Source organism: Lethenteron reissneri, chromosome 60 (assembly GCF_015708825.2).
Source record: "Lethenteron reissneri isolate LAM-NWPU_2019-01 chromosome 60, ASM1570882v1, whole genome shotgun sequence".
Taxonomy (NCBI): domain Eukaryota; kingdom Metazoa; phylum Chordata; class Hyperoartia; order Petromyzontiformes; family Petromyzontidae; genus Lethenteron; species Lethenteron reissneri.
The window spans coordinates 545035-561500 of NC_083838.1; the positions used below are offsets into that span (position 1 = coordinate 545035).

The 16466-nt window shown below is 54.0% G+C and overlaps 1 protein-coding gene across 5 annotated transcripts in view; it reads right to left on the reverse strand.

The window, feature by feature from the left end:
* Positions 1-1942: 1942 nt before the first annotated feature.
* SLC7A9 (solute carrier family 7 member 9) overlaps positions 1943-16466 on the reverse strand; it is a 31941-nt gene continuing 17417 nt past the window's right edge. For all 5 annotated transcript variants that reach the window (XM_061576359.1, XM_061576360.1, XM_061576358.1 and 2 more), the window contains exons 5-13: positions 15285-15410; positions 11115-11214; positions 8438-8482; positions 7390-7513; positions 7134-7237; positions 6619-6715; positions 4798-4947; positions 4155-4323; positions 1943-3414 (exon numbers count right to left, since the gene is read on the reverse strand). In XM_061576359.1, the coding sequence (XP_061432343.1) occupies positions 3350-3414; positions 4155-4323; positions 4798-4947; positions 6619-6715; positions 7134-7237; positions 7390-7513; positions 8438-8482; positions 11115-11214; positions 15285-15410 (980 nt within the window). In that variant the 3' untranslated portion in view covers positions 1943-3349. The remainder of the gene's footprint in view (positions 3415-4154; positions 4324-4797; positions 4948-6618; positions 6716-7133; positions 7238-7389; positions 7514-8437; positions 8483-11114; positions 11215-15284; positions 15411-16466) is intronic.

Below are 16466 nucleotides of genomic sequence, written 5' to 3' on the forward strand. Positions count from 1 at the left end.
GCTTGGGGTTAGACCTTCATGTAGCAGTGGATTGACCATGGCTGATGGATGAGGTATTGAGGCGTTGTGGTGTTGCCATGCTGTCATGGTTTAGCGCACTGCACCTGGTTCCCTGGTGTTGGCAGTTGAAATAAAAACACACATTGAGCAATCTCCCCCCTTGCCTCTTGTACATCCAGCCGTATAGAATTGTGGTGTTCACCACACTTGATGGGCAGGTCACGTGTGGTGGTGGGGGGGGGTAAAGTGTGGGTAACTCCGACCTTTCCACGATGGCTGGCCAGCGTGCAAGAGTTGGCCAAAATACCCCGTCGCAGGCCCTCTAGTCCCCCTTTATTCCTTTTCGTCTCGTCAAAAGTTAAATTACTTCCCATTCTTAGCTCTCATCAAGCACTGCGTATCACCCCGGTGGTACGGAACGGTTGGGCAAGATATGCTCAAAGCACTTCTTATTAAGAACCCGGGACTTAACTTGACCTCGTTATCTTTGCACACGAGGGAGCACACATTCTCGCACAGTCTGCTACGAGATAGATTGCCACATGTATGTATGTTGAACTTCTTTCGCACCGTACGTAGCCAACCGTGCTAATCGGAGGTGCTGGGGAAGGACAACAAACTAAACACAAAACGAAGTTCTAAAGAAATGAGATTTCAATCTAAATTATTTAAAAGTGCATCGCTCCAGTGGCTTCCTGATATTAGAAGGAAGAGCGTTCCAGACGGCCGCAAAAACGCATCTGAAAGCGCCACGCGATGCAGTGACCGTCTTTGTCCGACGGTGAGCCAGAAGCCGCCGCCGCTGCTGCTGCTGTGAGGGTGATGGAGTTTGCGTGATGGTGGTTCATGATCCTGGAAGAGATCAGCGCGGTGTTGTGGCTCATTTGTGGCAAGCGCTTTGTGTGTACTGAGTGCGACCTTAGAGCATGACAGTCGAGCCAATCTACTTTAGCTTCACAGAGCTCTAATTTATCCGTATTAAGTGCAAGACATCATGACAATACGGTACTTCTATCGTGCAGTCACTGCTGACCCAGCTGAGCCGGTGGACTCTGAGCACTTGAGACTCCGATGTCATCGCAACTCAGCCGGCGGTACCCCACGATGTTCCGTGTGAGCCATTGGCGCGCGAGCTGAGACCGTCAGCTCGCGCTCTTCCTTCCCGCATGAGGAGGAAGCCATCGGAGCTTTGCACTTTTTACTGGTAGGAACCTCCTGGCTACACCAGCCCACAGGGGATTATTGTGTCCGTCCGTAGTGCAGGGAAGTGCTGGGTGGGGAGGGTGGGGAGGGGCTGGGTGGGGAGGGTGGGGCTGGGTGGGGGGTGGGAGGGGTGGGGCTGAGTGGGGAGGGGCTGGGTGGGGAGGGTGGGGCTGGGTGGGAGGGGTGGGGCTGGGTGGGGAGGGGCTGGTCACCCCGTGGTGCCCTTATAAAACTCAACGTTTAACCTACTCACGCCGGCTTGTGCCCGCCCTCACAGTGGGGCATATTTGCGGAATACACCACGCCGTCGTTGACCCTGGCCATTGACCGAGCAACCCAACGTTCCTACCAGCTCCCTCCGCAGGAATGTGTAAATCATCGAGAATGACGAACTAATTTCTTTATAACTGATTTCTGTGGTTAGTTTGTTGTCCTTCCTCTGCACATACGTTGAAAGCAGTTGGATATGTACGGTGCAAAAGAAGTTCAACATACACACGTACGTATAATTTGCAAGAACAAAACCACTGTACTTCAGTACTCTGGCCAAGCGCTCGCATGATTTCACATTCCAACAATTTTGAGATGAAAAGCCGCTGACGACGGCACGCCACACCTCAATTCCTCGCCGCGGGTAAACAGCAGCGGCCTCAGCGGAGCGCATCAGAGAGTGGCCACCACTGAGATCCTCCATTCAGATCCAGGCATGGACGAAGAAAAAAAAAGACCGAAAACACCGTTTGTAAATATTGAGGTGTATCCAGTGGCTGTTTTTATTGTATTGCGTACTTTATTCACACATGTTACTGTATACATATACTTTTTTTTTTATCAACATCGTACAAAGTATTTTCTCTTGCTTCCGGGGACAAATTCAACTTTTAAATATCACCCGGATCTCGTTCGCTAGCCCAACGTTGTGCAACACCACAGATTCCACAACGCATTTTGAGCTCGACTGTTTACTTTAAAATGCTGCCCTCTGCGGAAACAAATAAAATAACATTACATTTGGAGAACGATGCACGTGAAAAATGACGGATTGTGTCATTTTAACTCGCCATCATTGCCACCGTCGGCAATCGTTAAACCATTCGTGACGATGTGAGGCTCTGTGGGGCATCGTGCGTGAGAGGAGCAGGCACTCCCCCACATAAACGTGGAACATTGTTGGGCCAATGTTGTGGTATGTTTACTGAGCCGTCACCTTTAAGCTAAACGAGGCACAGCTTGGAATCGTGGCAATTTGCGTGATTTTATTCCGGGACGCCACGGTGGCTAGGAGATGTTAACTACCTCGCCTGGTATACAGGAGGTTGTGGGTTCCATCCCGACCCCAATGGAAATTTGGAGTCTGCGTCTCTCTTCCCGTGGACGCGTAGATTTTCCCCGGGCCTTCCGGGTTTTCCCTCCACGTTCAGAATCAACGTCACGCGTTTAGAGTATCTGGCTGCTATAAATGTCCACGCGATAAGCCACTTTCGTTGAGCTATCATTAGTGATAGCCAGGTCGCTTCTGAAAAAGAGCTACGTAGCTTAGTGGGCCTTTCCTGGTCAAACAAACAAAGTAGATACATTTTTTTTTCAAATGGTGCACGCACACCCGGAAGCTGACTTCCATTGTTTCCGCGCGACGTCGCAAAATGTAAACCAGGTGAAGCCACGGCTGGTGGAGTCGGCGTGGCCCACGTGTCACCTCCTCTGAGGTACAAGCAAAACGAGGACTAATCATGGGCAGCAGAAGAAGAATATCCCACAGTAGCGGAAGAGTGGAGAACCACGCGCAAAGGCATCGTCTCGCAGTGGCGTATTACTCATATTGCTGTTGTTACGTCACTGAAGAAGAACGGTACTTTAACGTCCCGGGAAGATTTACAGATTTCCTGGGACAGCAGCTGCCTCAAAAAGAAGACGGACGCTCCTGGGAAAATCAGCACATGTGGCGACGCGAGTGGTCGTGGTGGCGACGCGAGTGGTCGTGGTGGCGACACGAGTGGTCGTGGTGGCGACGCGAGTGGTCGTGGTGGCGAGCGGCGGTGGTCGTGGTGGGTGGGCGGTGGTCGTGGTGGCCGGTGGGCCTTGCTCCAAGCGGCGATGTTGGGGGGCGGCCGTGGAGGCAGCGGAGGCCGCTGCGGTGTCGCGCTGCTCACTCGGGGGACTGCTCCGGGGGGGACACCTCGAGCAGCAGCTGCATGTGCTTGGTCAGCGTTGCTGCGGGGAAGAGAGAGGGCAGAGGCAGAGGTCTCCTGTGTAGCCTGCAGCGGCGGCCGGAGCGTTAATCTATCCCAACGCACGTGACCACCATAATCACCACAATTAGGTGGGTACGCCACAAGTAGATCATCATGGTGGCGAGATGTTAACTCCCTCGCATAGTATACAGGAGGATGTGGGTTCGATCCCGACCCTGATGTATATTTGGAGTCGGCGTCTCTCTTCTCGTGGACGCGTGGATTTTATCTCCAGGTCCTCCGGTTTCTCCCTCCACATTTAGAATCAACATCACGCGTTCAGAGTATTTGGCTGCTGCTATACATTTCCCCAACTATTTTTTATTTTACCAGTGAAAGCCCACTGAGCTGTGTAGCTCTTTTTCAGAAGCAACCTGGCCACAAATGATAGCTCAACGAAGTGGCTTATCATGTGGAAAGGTATAGCAACAAAATGCTCTAAACGCGTGATATTGGTTCTAAATGTGGAGGGAAAAAACAAATATACAACAGACGTCAGGGTCGGGATCGAACTTGCGATCTCCGTGTTACCAGGCCAGGTAGTTAACATATCATAGCCACCGTGGCACCACACACAATGTTGTAACGCACTCATATTTCACGAATAGGACGCATTGTTTGATCAACGACTCGGAGGTGCGATCAGCATTCAAGTGCCCGCTGCTCGGCCCTTCCGTATCTCCCCTCCCTTACCCCCCACTTTGCCTGCTCCAAACTCACAAATGAATCCGATCTTCAGCTTGAAGTGGACGAAGGGCAGGTAGAAGATGAGACCGCCCAGGATGAAGATGGCGCAGTAGAGGTACTCCCACTCGGGCAGGTCGATGATGGGTGCGAACACGAGGTACACGGACACGACCATCACCAGCGCCGGGATCACCACAGGGATCTGCGCGCGGACCGCGACAGAATTTAAAAATCGCACCGCGATTTCGGAGCGAGTCCTTCAATTCACGTGTCCAGATTTACTTGGAGGGGGGGGGGGGGGGGTGCCGCCGGAGGCCCGGGGCTGAGGCAGCCCTTGGGGCCAAATGCTACATGAGGAATCATCTGGTTCGCCAGAGACAAAGCGGGCCATTGTGGGGGCCTTTTAAAACTAAAACTATTTTTTATTTTACCAGGTAGGGCCCACTGAGCTTTGTAGCTCTATTTCAGAAGCGACCTGGCCATCGCAAATGATAGCTCAGCAAAGTGGCTTATCGTGTGGACATTTACAGCACCCGGGGACAAAATCCACGCGACCACGGGGAGAAAGACCATGAGCGGCGCTTTGCGAAGCGGTGGAGAGTGCTGAGGAGCTTGGTGTAGCAGTGGTCAGCGGTGGTGAGCGGTGGGGAGTGGTGGGGGCCCTGGCAGCACTCGCCCTGACGGGCCGATGAAGCTCCTTGCGAGTGAAGCGCATCACGATGAAGGCCAGCATGGTGAGGCCGTAGAAGATCCACACGGCGAAGCTGAAGAAGTTGATGAGCGTGTTGATGTCCGCCGGGATGATGTAAATGATCGTCAGGATGCCCTGTTGGTGACAAGAGAGAGAAGTGAGCGAGAGAAAAAAAGAGACGCAAGCACGTGGACGTGGTGTGGCCTGAGCCACGCCCCGGCCGCCTTTGTCTCCCCAGTGGCAGCGATGTTTACACACCGCACCAGGTACTCGACTTAGGGCAGCCCAGGACCGGTTCACATGATCGGCACCGATGTTGGCCGTGAGCGGGAATAGAAAGTGGATCGCCGGGTTCATGGCACAGCGTAGCGCTAACCACCACCAATACCACTCCACCAAACACACAGACACACACACAGATACACACACACAGACACACACAGACACACACACAGACACACACACAGACATACACAGACACACACAGACACACACACAGACACACACAGACACACACACACAGATACACACACAGACACACACACACAGATACAACAACAACAACCGCCATTCGCCACTAAGTGGCGGTGACGTCACCACGATGCTTGTGCCAGGCCAAGTGCACCTTGAGGCCACGTGAAGTGTCGAACGCCCGCTGGCAGGAGGTCACGGGGCAGACCCAGGTGCCACGGGTCGACTGACCGAGATGACCGAGATGACTGGCTGATGCACCACCTGTGCCCCCTACTGTGCCAAATTGCTGTGCTTTAGCCACCCGGCGCTCCGCTCGTTGTTGTGAGCGTCGCTCCTCCGCCCTCCGTTGTTGTTGGAGGGCGACTGCCTCCAACTGCCCAGTAGCGTCCTTCACGAGCCTCCTCCACTGAGGCCGATCTTGACACCGCTGGTACCAGTCATCGGCAAGTCCACTCAGCTCCACGTCCTCCTGTACCACATCACTCCATCTCTTCTCCAGCCCGTGCCGCGCCCGTCTAGCCCCCTCGATCCGGCCGAACAAAAGCTGTTTAGGCATGCGGTGGCTGGGCATGCGGGCTACATGACCCAGCCAACGCAGCCTTGCCTGCCGGAGGAGCTCACTGATGGGACTTTGCCAAGATCTTTCAAGGATTTGTGAGCTCCTCACACAATCCAGCCTGGTTAAACCCAGGATGGATCGTAAGCAGGCCAGCCTAAATGTTTCCAACCGGCGAAGATGCTCCACCAGGGGGGTCCACGTCTCGCAAGCGTAGAGAAGGGAGGGAATGACCGTGGCCGAGAAGACCTGAAGCTTCGTGCGGAGCAACAGACCAGGTAGCTTCCACACAGCGTTACGCAACCGATGAAAAGATATTGCCGCTCGACTGATTCGGAGTGAGACCTCTGCTGATAAACTGGAGCCGGTCATAAGCACACTGCCCAGGTATGGGAAACTCTCCACTCTCTCCACAACTGCCCCATCACCAATTGGGAGTTGTGGGGGTGGAGTGTCCGATGGTACAAAATACCCAGGCAGGTGCTTAGTTTTGGTGGGGCTGATGGTAAGGCCCCACCTCTTAGTGGCACGCTCCAGTCTCAGCAGCACCGTCTCCAACTCCTCTTCTGAATGAGCAGCTATTACCAAATCATCGGCATACATAACGTGGTTGACCAATAGGGAGCCATCCCTTGATCGCACCCGGGCATCGATCAGCCTCCCATTATATCTGTACCAAATGGAAATTCCCCCGGTACAGCTACACACACAGCTACACACACATACACACACAGACACACACACAGACATACACACACACACATGCCAGGACTCACGTTGAAGAAGATGGCGGGCGACGGGGTGAGGCGCCGCACGTTGATGAACGACAGAACCTCGAGCATGTGACCCTCGCGCGCCGCCACGTAGGTCAGCCTACACAAAGGCATCGTGAGTGTGGTGCACGTGCTTGCCTGCTTGCTGGCATCTGTGGTGCATCCCGTGGGTGGCTGCGTGGTGCAGGCGGTGGCTGCGTGGTGCAGGCGGTGGCTGCGTGGTGCAGGCGGTGGCTGCGTGGTGCAGGCGGTGGCTGCGTTGGCGAGTGGCGGTTTTGAAAAAGAGCTTCACAGCTCTTCGTATGTTTTCCCAGAATCAATAGAAATTCTGATTATAGTGGTGGCGGTGGTGGTAGTGGCGGTGGTGGTGGTGGTGGTGGCGGTGACGGCGGCGGTGGCGGCGGTGGAGGTGGCGGTGGCGGCAGTGGAGGTGGCGGTGGTGGTGGCGGTGGTGGTGGCGACGGTGGTGGCGGCGGTGGTGGTGGCGGTGGCGGTGGTGGCGGCGGTTGTGACGTTACCGTCCGGCCGTGAAGCACGATCCGTTGGCAGCGCCGAACGTGGAGAAGGCGACCGCCAGCGGCACGATCCAGGTCATGACGCCCAGAGTGCGGTCCCCAAACGTCTGGTGACAGACCGGGTCGGCGGTGGGGTGCCACGCGCCGGTGGAGAATCGGGGTCACGAGCGTTGTGTCCACGTGTGTGCCTGGGCCGAGGTGAGGGTGGTGGTGGTGGTGCAGCAGGAAGGGGGGATGGCGGTGGGGGGGGGGCACTCACGACGGCGACGGCGGGCGACTGCAGCAGCTCGGTGGCCGTCATGGTGGTGAGGTAGGCGATGTTCATGAGGATGTAGCACACGGTGACGAACGGGATGCCGATGATGATGGACAGAGGCAGGTTTCTGCGGCGCACACCACGGCGGACACAGATTCCCCCGGATAGCGTCAACAGGCTGCTGGGGCAAGTGCTGTTAGCGAGTAGAGGCTATGAAGGCTGGCACGGCGCACGAGCGGGTGGGTGGCCGGCACCACGCCCGGCTGCCTTTGTCTCCCCGGTGTTTACACAGCGCACCCGGGACCCATTTGAGGCTCGAGTCGACCTAGGGGAGGCCAATGACTAATTCAGATTTCATCGTCACTGGTTTTGGCCATGAGTGGGAATTGAACTGGGGTCGCCGGGTTCTAAAGCAACATGCAAACCACTACGCTACCACTCACACACCCACACACACACCATAGCATTGACGTGGGCACCACGGTGGCTAGGAGATGTTAACTTCCTCGCCTGGTACACAGGAGGTCGCGGGTTCGATCCCGATCCACATCCTAGAATGTGCCTTATTGGTTATATAAACGCAGTCTACGCCTGTAAATGTCGCTATTCTATACGACCGACGTAGAATGTAGAAGAAACTCCTCTTATCCGTTACCATGTTACGTGTGATTCCAATTCTCCGCAGACGCCGTTGGGTCCACGAAAGACGACTATGACCATCAAGCTGTTCTCCCCTCTTCAGTACAGACACCCGCTGCTCACCGTGGGACGGTTTCCCGGTACTCTGCATTTTCTTTCGGAGAAGAGGAGCCGAGTGGGAAATTGTCCCCCCCCCCTCGACGATTATCCGCGATGTATTCCTGCGCGGTAAGTTGGCGGCTAAGCCCCGTGGATGTTGGTCCCCACACATCACCGCATCACCGCGCACAGGGAACTCTCTGGGAGTACAATCTGCCAGCGACTTTCAATCACCAGCACCGCACACGTCACCACGAGGTGTTCGCACGTGAAGACGCATGAGAAGAAGACAAAGCAAACGCGTGTTTTGTACCGGAAGGGATTCTTCAGCTCCTCGGTCACGAAGTTCAGCTGGTTCCTGTGGGACAGACGCAGGTTTTGCGTTGTTAGCGGCAACAGACAGCGGGGCAAAGACTTCGTGTGCCCAATCTCCGAGCTCTCCGCGATTCGCGCGCGAGGAACCGCCCGTGTGACAATCGACGTTTTGTCTTTCAAGTGCTTTGTCGTCGTCGTCGTTGTGGTCGCCTGTGATGATCACTGCGGCCACGAGAGGCGGCGACGTGGTGCACCACACCGTCAAACATCAAACACCACACCGTCAAACATCAAACATCACACCATCAAACATCAAACACCACACCGTCAAACATCACACCGTCAAACACCACACCATCAAATATTACACCATCAAATATCACACCATCAAACATCACACCGTCAAACACCACACCGTCAAACACCACACCGTCAAACACCACACCGTCAAACACCACACCGTCAAACATCAAACACCACACCGTCAAACACCACACCGTCAAACATCACACCGTCAAACATCACCATACACGGAGCTGTGGAGCTCTTTTTGAGAAGCGATCCCGCTATCAAAATGATAGCCCAACCAAGTGGCTTATCACGTGGCAATTTATAGTCGCAGCCAAACATCATCATCATCGTATGGAAACGTATAGCAGCAAAATATTCAAAACGCGTGGCGTGGATTCGAAATGTGGAGGGGGAAACCGGAGGACCTGGAGAACAATCTACGCGAACAAGGGGGAGAGAGACATGCAAGCTACAAATATACAGCAGCAGCAGGCGTCAGGGTTGGGGTCCAATCCACGACCTCCTGCACACCAGGCGAGGGAGATGACATCTCAGCGCCTGAAGGATGGGAGCCAACTGAGAGGTGCGAGGATGAGTCACTGATGAGCACAAAGGCAGCAGCAGCCACGCGGTGAGCAGGCGCCAGCAATTGCCTAAGCCAGGGGTGGGGAACGTCCGGCCCGCGGGCCGTATAAGGCCCACGAAATCATTTGGTCTGGCCCTGCCAAGGCAACTGCAGGCGGGACTCGAAATTCAATAAATCTCGGAGCAAACCTGGAAAGCAGTTGCGAGTAGCAGCAACATCATCAACACCAGCTCACATCACACGCCTCGCCAATGAGAAGCAGTTCCAGCCATCGCATTAGGGGTGAGTTAATTAAATGTTTGACCAAATATAACGGGCTAATTTTTAAGTTGATAATGTTGTAAGGCCCGCGAATGAGGGTGTAAATATCCAAATGGCCCTTGGCAGAAAAAAGGTTCTCCACCCCTGGCCTAAGCTCTGCAGTCCTTCACATGCCAAGGTGGTATCGGCCAACTCGTGAGTGCTGGTCATTGTCTTTGAGACTGATTGTCCTACACAAGAGACATCAGCAGCCGTCTCCATAGCCTCGTCTCACCACCAGTGTCAGACCAGAGGACACCGCCCAGAGGCGGACAGCACAAGGACCATGCCACACGCGTCACGGCATCGAGAGCTCGCGGTGAGCGGCGATGTCACGGGATGCCTGTTTGCTCGTATCAAAGTATGAACAATAAGAATAATGAGAATAGGTTTTTACCCTTTCTAGCAACAGCTGTATGTTTGTTTGCATGTTCACCACAAGTACGTGTGGCCTAATGCGAACTTGATTCCTTGCTAAAGGTTTAATCTATTTGGTGTTTGAACATCTTAACACAACTGCTTTAGTGCCAGAGAGGGTAAACATCTATTAATATTTATCAGCAGTTACGCCGTGTGGTTTTGTTAACGTTGGGAGGAAAGGGGAGAACCCAGAACAGAGGGAGAACATACAAAGTCCACTCCATCACGCACTCGGTCACCGACAACGAATATGTTCCCGTATTGCCTTTAACCGGCTGTTAACCGGCTAACAGCCGATACTTTATGCCCACTGACACACAAACAAAGACAAATATCCCCCTTATAGTCTTCACAGATTTTTGGGGCAAGTGCTGTTAGTGAGTAGCACGACACACGAGGGGGTGGGTGGCCAGCACCTCGCCCGGCTGCCTTTGTCTCACTAGTGGCGATGTTTTTACACATCGCACCAGGTACTTGTTTGAGGCTGAGTCGACCTAGGGGAGGCCCAGGAGCGGTTCAGATAATCGTCACTGGTTGTTGGCCGTGAGCAGGAATCGAACTCGCGGATGCTGGGTTCGTAGCGCAGAGCGCTAACCGCTGCACCACCGCTTCCTACTGCTCAGTGCCACACACTCCGTCACACTCTGTAGAACGGTGGAGAGAATGTACAGAAACGAAACTCCGCAACAAAACTATTTTCCTTCTACCAGGTAAGGCCCACTGAGTTATGTAGCTCTTTTTCAGAAGTGACCCGGCCACAAATGACAGCTCAACCAAGTGGCGACTTATCGCGTGGACATTTCTAGCAGCCAAAGACTCTAAACGCCTGATGTTCATTCTCAGCGTGGAGGGGGAAAACCGGAGGACCCGGAGAAAAGTGCACGCGGCCACGGGGAGAGAGAACGAGAGAGACACGGCAATATACCGGCAGTCAGAGTCGCCATCGACCCCACGACCTCCTGCATACCAAGCGACGTGGTTAACATCTCCTAGCCAGCCAGGCACGTGCGTTGCCACTGCCGCCACCGTGGCCGCCCAAGCGGGCGACGGACTTCCCCGCCACGAGGGGCTCACTCACCAGCCGTCGTAGGCCCACAGGCCATTGTAGAAGGCGACCCCGATTGAGCCGAACGACAACTGATGTCCTTCAAAGCTGTTCTGGAGGTTCGTCGTGTGTCCTGTGGTGGGGGGGGGGGGGGGGGGAGGAAGGACCGGGAGCCTCTTGAAGACAAAACGACCGGCGAGCCCCCTCCGCGACGCCCAGCGTGGTGAAGTATGGTCCAACAAGGCCCCCCGCGACGCCCAGCGTGGTGAAGTATGGTCCAACAAGGCCCCCCGCGACGTACTCCAGCAGCGGGTCGACAAGAGGGCGAGCCAAGTTCCGTAAGTCGACTGTTTACTTCGGGAAAATTGGATGTCGGTCACGACGGTGAATGGACGCGCTGTTCAACTTGGCCACTCTCCTGAGTGAACTGCTCGTTCACAGAGCACGGTAGCGGTGGCAGTATGTACGTTGTATGTAGTACGTATGTTGTATGTATGTTGAACTTCTTTTTCACCGTACGTAGCCAACCGTGCAAATCAGAGGTACGGGGGAAGGACAACAAACCAAACACTAAAATCCGTTCTCAAGAAATGAGTTTGTCAATCTAGACGACGATTTAAAAGTCGATAGCTCCAGTGGCTTCCTAATATCGAAAGAGCCTTCCAGACGGCCGCAGAAGCGCATATGAAAGTGCGCAATTAGGTGACCGTCTTTGTTTGATGGTTTGCCAAAAGCCACCACTGCGCTGATGAGCGGAGTTCGCGTGATGGTAGTGTATGCTCCTTGACAAAATCAGCAAGGCATTGTGGTTCATTTGTGGCAAGCACTTTGTGTGTGATGAGCGTGACCTTATAAGGCATTAGTTCAGCGACCGGAAGCCAATGCAGCTCAGAGAGCACCGGGGGATACAAGGGCGGCTGGGTGTGGTGCTGGCCACCCAGACCCTCAGGTGCGATGTGTGTTTATGTCTCAGTCGATATTCAGATTTTGATGCTTCTATCGCACCGTGCGCTGCCAACTGTGCTCATCGGAGATGCTCACTAACACCGCTTTGTCAAGCACACTGCTAACGGCTCCACTGTTGATCTATGTCTCAGTCTTTGCACGCACAAGTGTGTGTGTGTCCGTGTGTGTCCGTGTGAGCGTGCGTGCTGTGTGTGTCCGTGCGTGCCGTGTGTGTCTGTGCGTGCCGTGTGTGTCTGTGCGTGCCGTGTGTGTCCGTGTGTGTCCGTGTGAGCGTGTGTGTCCGTGTGTGTCCGTGTAAGCGAGTGTGCTGTGTGTGTCCGTGTGTGTCCGTGTGAGCGTGTGTGTCCGTGTATGTCTGTGTGAGCGAGTGTGCTGTGTGTGTCCGTGTGTGTCTGTGCGTGCCGTGTATGTCCGTGCGTGCCGTGTGTGTCTGTGCGTGCCGTGTGTCTGTGCGTGCCGTGTGTGTCTGTGCGTGCCGTGCGTGTCCGTGTGTGTCCGTGTGAGCGTGTGTGTCCGTGTGTGTCCGTGTGAGCGAGTGTGCTGTGTGTGTCCGTGTGTGTCCGTGTGAGCGTGTGTGTCCGTGTATGTCTGTGTGAGCGAGTGTGCTGTGTGTATCCGTGTGTGTCTGTGCGTGCCGTGTGTGTCTGTGCATGCCGTGCGTGTCGTGTGTGTCTGTGCGTGCCGTGTGTGTCTGTGCATGCCGTGCGTGCCGTGTGTGTCCGTGCGAGCGTGCTGACCCCGTGTCCTTTTTCTTTTTAGACCGCGTGCCACCGCCGCCATTATTGCGCCGTAAACCACCGGGATCACGGTGTCTCCGCGTGATGCCGGGGGCCGCTGCCTACCCCCACCCCACAAGACTCTTTACGACGAACTCCTCAAGGCTGTGGCACTGGCCGTCACATCTCCAATCAACGTGCGCTTTATCTGCAGGTCAGATAACAAGTTCGTACCGCTTTCATCGCGTGGCCCTCCAGAGTCGATACAATGGGCACCATCATTTCTACCTTGCCGAGGCTTCGCCCACCGCTTGCTATAATGAGGGTGCCGCGGTGGCTAGGAGATGTCAACTACCTCGCCAGGTTTGAAGGAGGTCGTAAGTCCCATCCCAACCCTGACGCCTGCTGTATATGTGGAATCTCTCACTCTCTCCCCCCTGTCACGTGGACTTTTCTCCAGGTCCTCCGGTTTCCCCTCCACATTTAGAATCAACATGCATTTTGAGTATTTGGCTGCTATAAATGTCAACGTGATAAGCCACTTAGTTGAGCTATAATTTGTTGCAATGTCGCTTCTGAAAAGAGCCTCTATAACTCAATCGGCCTTATTTGGTAAAATAAAAGTTTAGTTTTTAGTTTGTAATAATGTACAATCTTCGGTGGTGTCTGGGGTGTCATCACCCCAATACTACAATCCATCCACTCACTCTCCTGCCTCTCCCCTCTCATCTCACTCTACTGCCCTCCACGAACTCTCCTGCCTCTCCCCTCTCATTTCGCTTTACTCCCCTCTACGCACTCTCCTGCCTCTCCCCTCTCACCCTATCATCTCCCTCTGCGAGATACCCATTTACGCGTATACACAGGACTACGACGGCCCAGTATCTCTCTGTGAGATGAGAGGGGAGAGGCGGGAGAGTGCGTGGCTGGAGGGGAGCTTGCATGTCTATGGACGTTCGTCGTCGTCGTTGTTGTGAAACGTCGCACCGCGGTCATCCAGGAAATTACGAGGCACTAAAATCCGAGTGTCTCCCTCCCACCACGCTCACCCGCACCATTATCTTTAATGGCACGGAGATAAAGATTCGGGTTATAATCAGCGGTGCACACCGCTGCACCTGGGATACCGATCAAGTATCTCTCCGAGCAGATAGCGAACCCCGATTTGGCAACGTTCCCAATCGTGGGGGGTGGAGTTGGGGGATTGAACCGGTTGACTTGAGGCTGGGGGCAGGGGGGCGGGGGTGGTGGGTAAACACCGTGGGGGGAGGGGCCGGGGTGGAAGGGGAGTGGGGGGCGAGGCCGATGTGATGGCACGCGTTTCTTAGGTCGGATGATCGGAGATTTGCTCCGGTTTGTCCTGCAGATATTGGCACAGGCGATGGGACGTCGAAGCTGATGGTGATGATGAGCTCAGTCATCATCACTATCATAGTGGGCATGATGGGTTGTATGGAGAAGCTGATGGTGTCCAATGGTCCAGACTGACAGACGAACGGACGGCCGGCCAAAATGGACAAACAGATCAGAATCAGAATATTGATTTACACTGCAGGAGGAGGAATCCGATGAGCTATGAAACTCTTTCTCACAGATGTCCAGGAGGGGCACGGGGTCAGAACGTTACAACAACAAAAAATACAAACACAACTACAGGTAAACTATTTTTGTAATCTTACCAGGTAAAGGCCACCGAGCTAATTAGTTTCTTTTTCAGAAGCGACCTGGCCACAAATGATAGCTCAACGAAGTGGCTTATCATTATCATCATCATTATTATGTGGAAATGTATAGCAGTTGCCAAATACTCAATAGAATCACGATGGATCAGATGGAACGACGGCGGTTGGATGGAGAGTCAGACGGACGATCGGACATCCTCAGTGTTGTTCTGCTAAACTATATCGGCATATTCTGCGTGGAGAGGAGATCTAGCCCAAGGGAAAGGGCACAAAGCCATTTCTTTTGACTCGTTAAGCACGTGGGTTTAAAGAGCTCAGCTCACAAATAACAGGGCGAGATGTTAACTCCCTTGCCTGGTATACAGGAGGTCGTGGGTTCGCTCCTGACTCTGACGCCTGCTGCTGTATCTTTGGAGTTTGCATGTTTCTCTCTCATCATCACGGTGGCTAGGAGATGTTAACGCCCTCGCCTGGTATGCAGGAGGTCGTGGGTTCGACCCCGACCCTTACGCCTGCTGCTGTATATCTGAGTATGCGTGTTATCTCATTGTGGTCGCGTGGACTTTTCTCCGGGTCCTCCGGTTTTCCCCTCCACATTTAGAATCAACGTCACAACGCGTTGAGATAATGTGACAGCTAGAAAGTGCCACGTGACGATAAGCCGCACCTTTGAGCTAAGATTTGTGATAGCCAGGTCGCTTCTGAACAATACCTACAGTAAGTGGGCCCTACCTGGTAAGGTAAAAACAAAACAAGTTTCATCGTAGTTTCTAAATCTCGGCGGCGTTGCGTTTGTCGGCGTCGTGCGTGCGGCCCCGTGCAGCCCTCGGAGCGCTCACCCTGAGCGAGCAGCACGATGCCGGTGACGATGATGACCACCACGATCAGCAGCTTGGCGACCGTGAAGAAGTTCTGGACGTACGAGGCCAGTTTCACGCTCACCGAGTTGATGATGCAGATGAGCACTGGGTGGCGTGGGGGGGGGGGGCATGGGGGGGGCGACACAGTGGCGGCAGAATCAGACCAGAGCGGACGAACGGCGGCCGTACCTGAGTGCCGTCCGTAAGTCGGAAGACGACAATGAACCGTATTTAAATGCACGTACGGTCAGTGTTATACGATGTGGTACGGTTCGACAAGAAAGGGGAACCATCGTTCAGCTCATGTGAGAAGAAATATTGCGCATTTGTACATTTGCCGAACCAAATAGCCCCGCGGTTCGATTCGCAAGTGCCAGTTTTTACGGAAGCTCGTTCGTAAGTGCGGATGTTCATACGTCGGGCGTTCGTAAGTCGGGGATCGACTGTATTAAAAAAAAAACTGCGTTATGAAGGTGAACAAAAGCAAGTGGTTCGACTGGTGACGCCGGTCAGCGCACGACGTCCATTTGTGGACACTCGCAGTTACAATTAGCGGAGGCAAGTTGCTATACCCGGTCGCACAATCGCCAACGAGGGCGGTGCGATTGTGACGACTCTGCCGGTCGTGCCATCAAGTCACGAGCACGCGGTGCATTCACGGCGATTGCACCTATGTACGTACGCATGTTGAACTTCTTTCGCGCCGTACGTAGGCAACCGTGCTTGTCGGAGGTGCGGGGGAAGGACAACAAACTAAACGCGTAAAGCGGTTGTGAAGCGTTTTCACTTCAGGATCGTGGTGTATTGTATAGTAGTGTGTCGTGTTGTAGTGTATAGTGGAGTACGTATTATGTTGAACGTCTTTTGCACCGTGCGTAGCCACCCGCACTAATCCGTGACGTGGGGACAGCGCAAACAACGCAGTGAAAGCTGTCCTTGTGCCGTACGATAAGATGTTACAAAATAATCGTTACTTTAGTAACGTGTGTCCTCAACACCAATCGAGAATCGTGCACCCTCATCTCACAAGTGATTCCGTTATCATGTTCTGGGTATTGGTGGCTGTGGCTGCTGCTCTGATTGCCATGGTTGGCTATGTACGGTGCGAAAGAAGTTCAACGTACATACACATTCGTACTTTGCTCAGTCAGCGATAGCTGA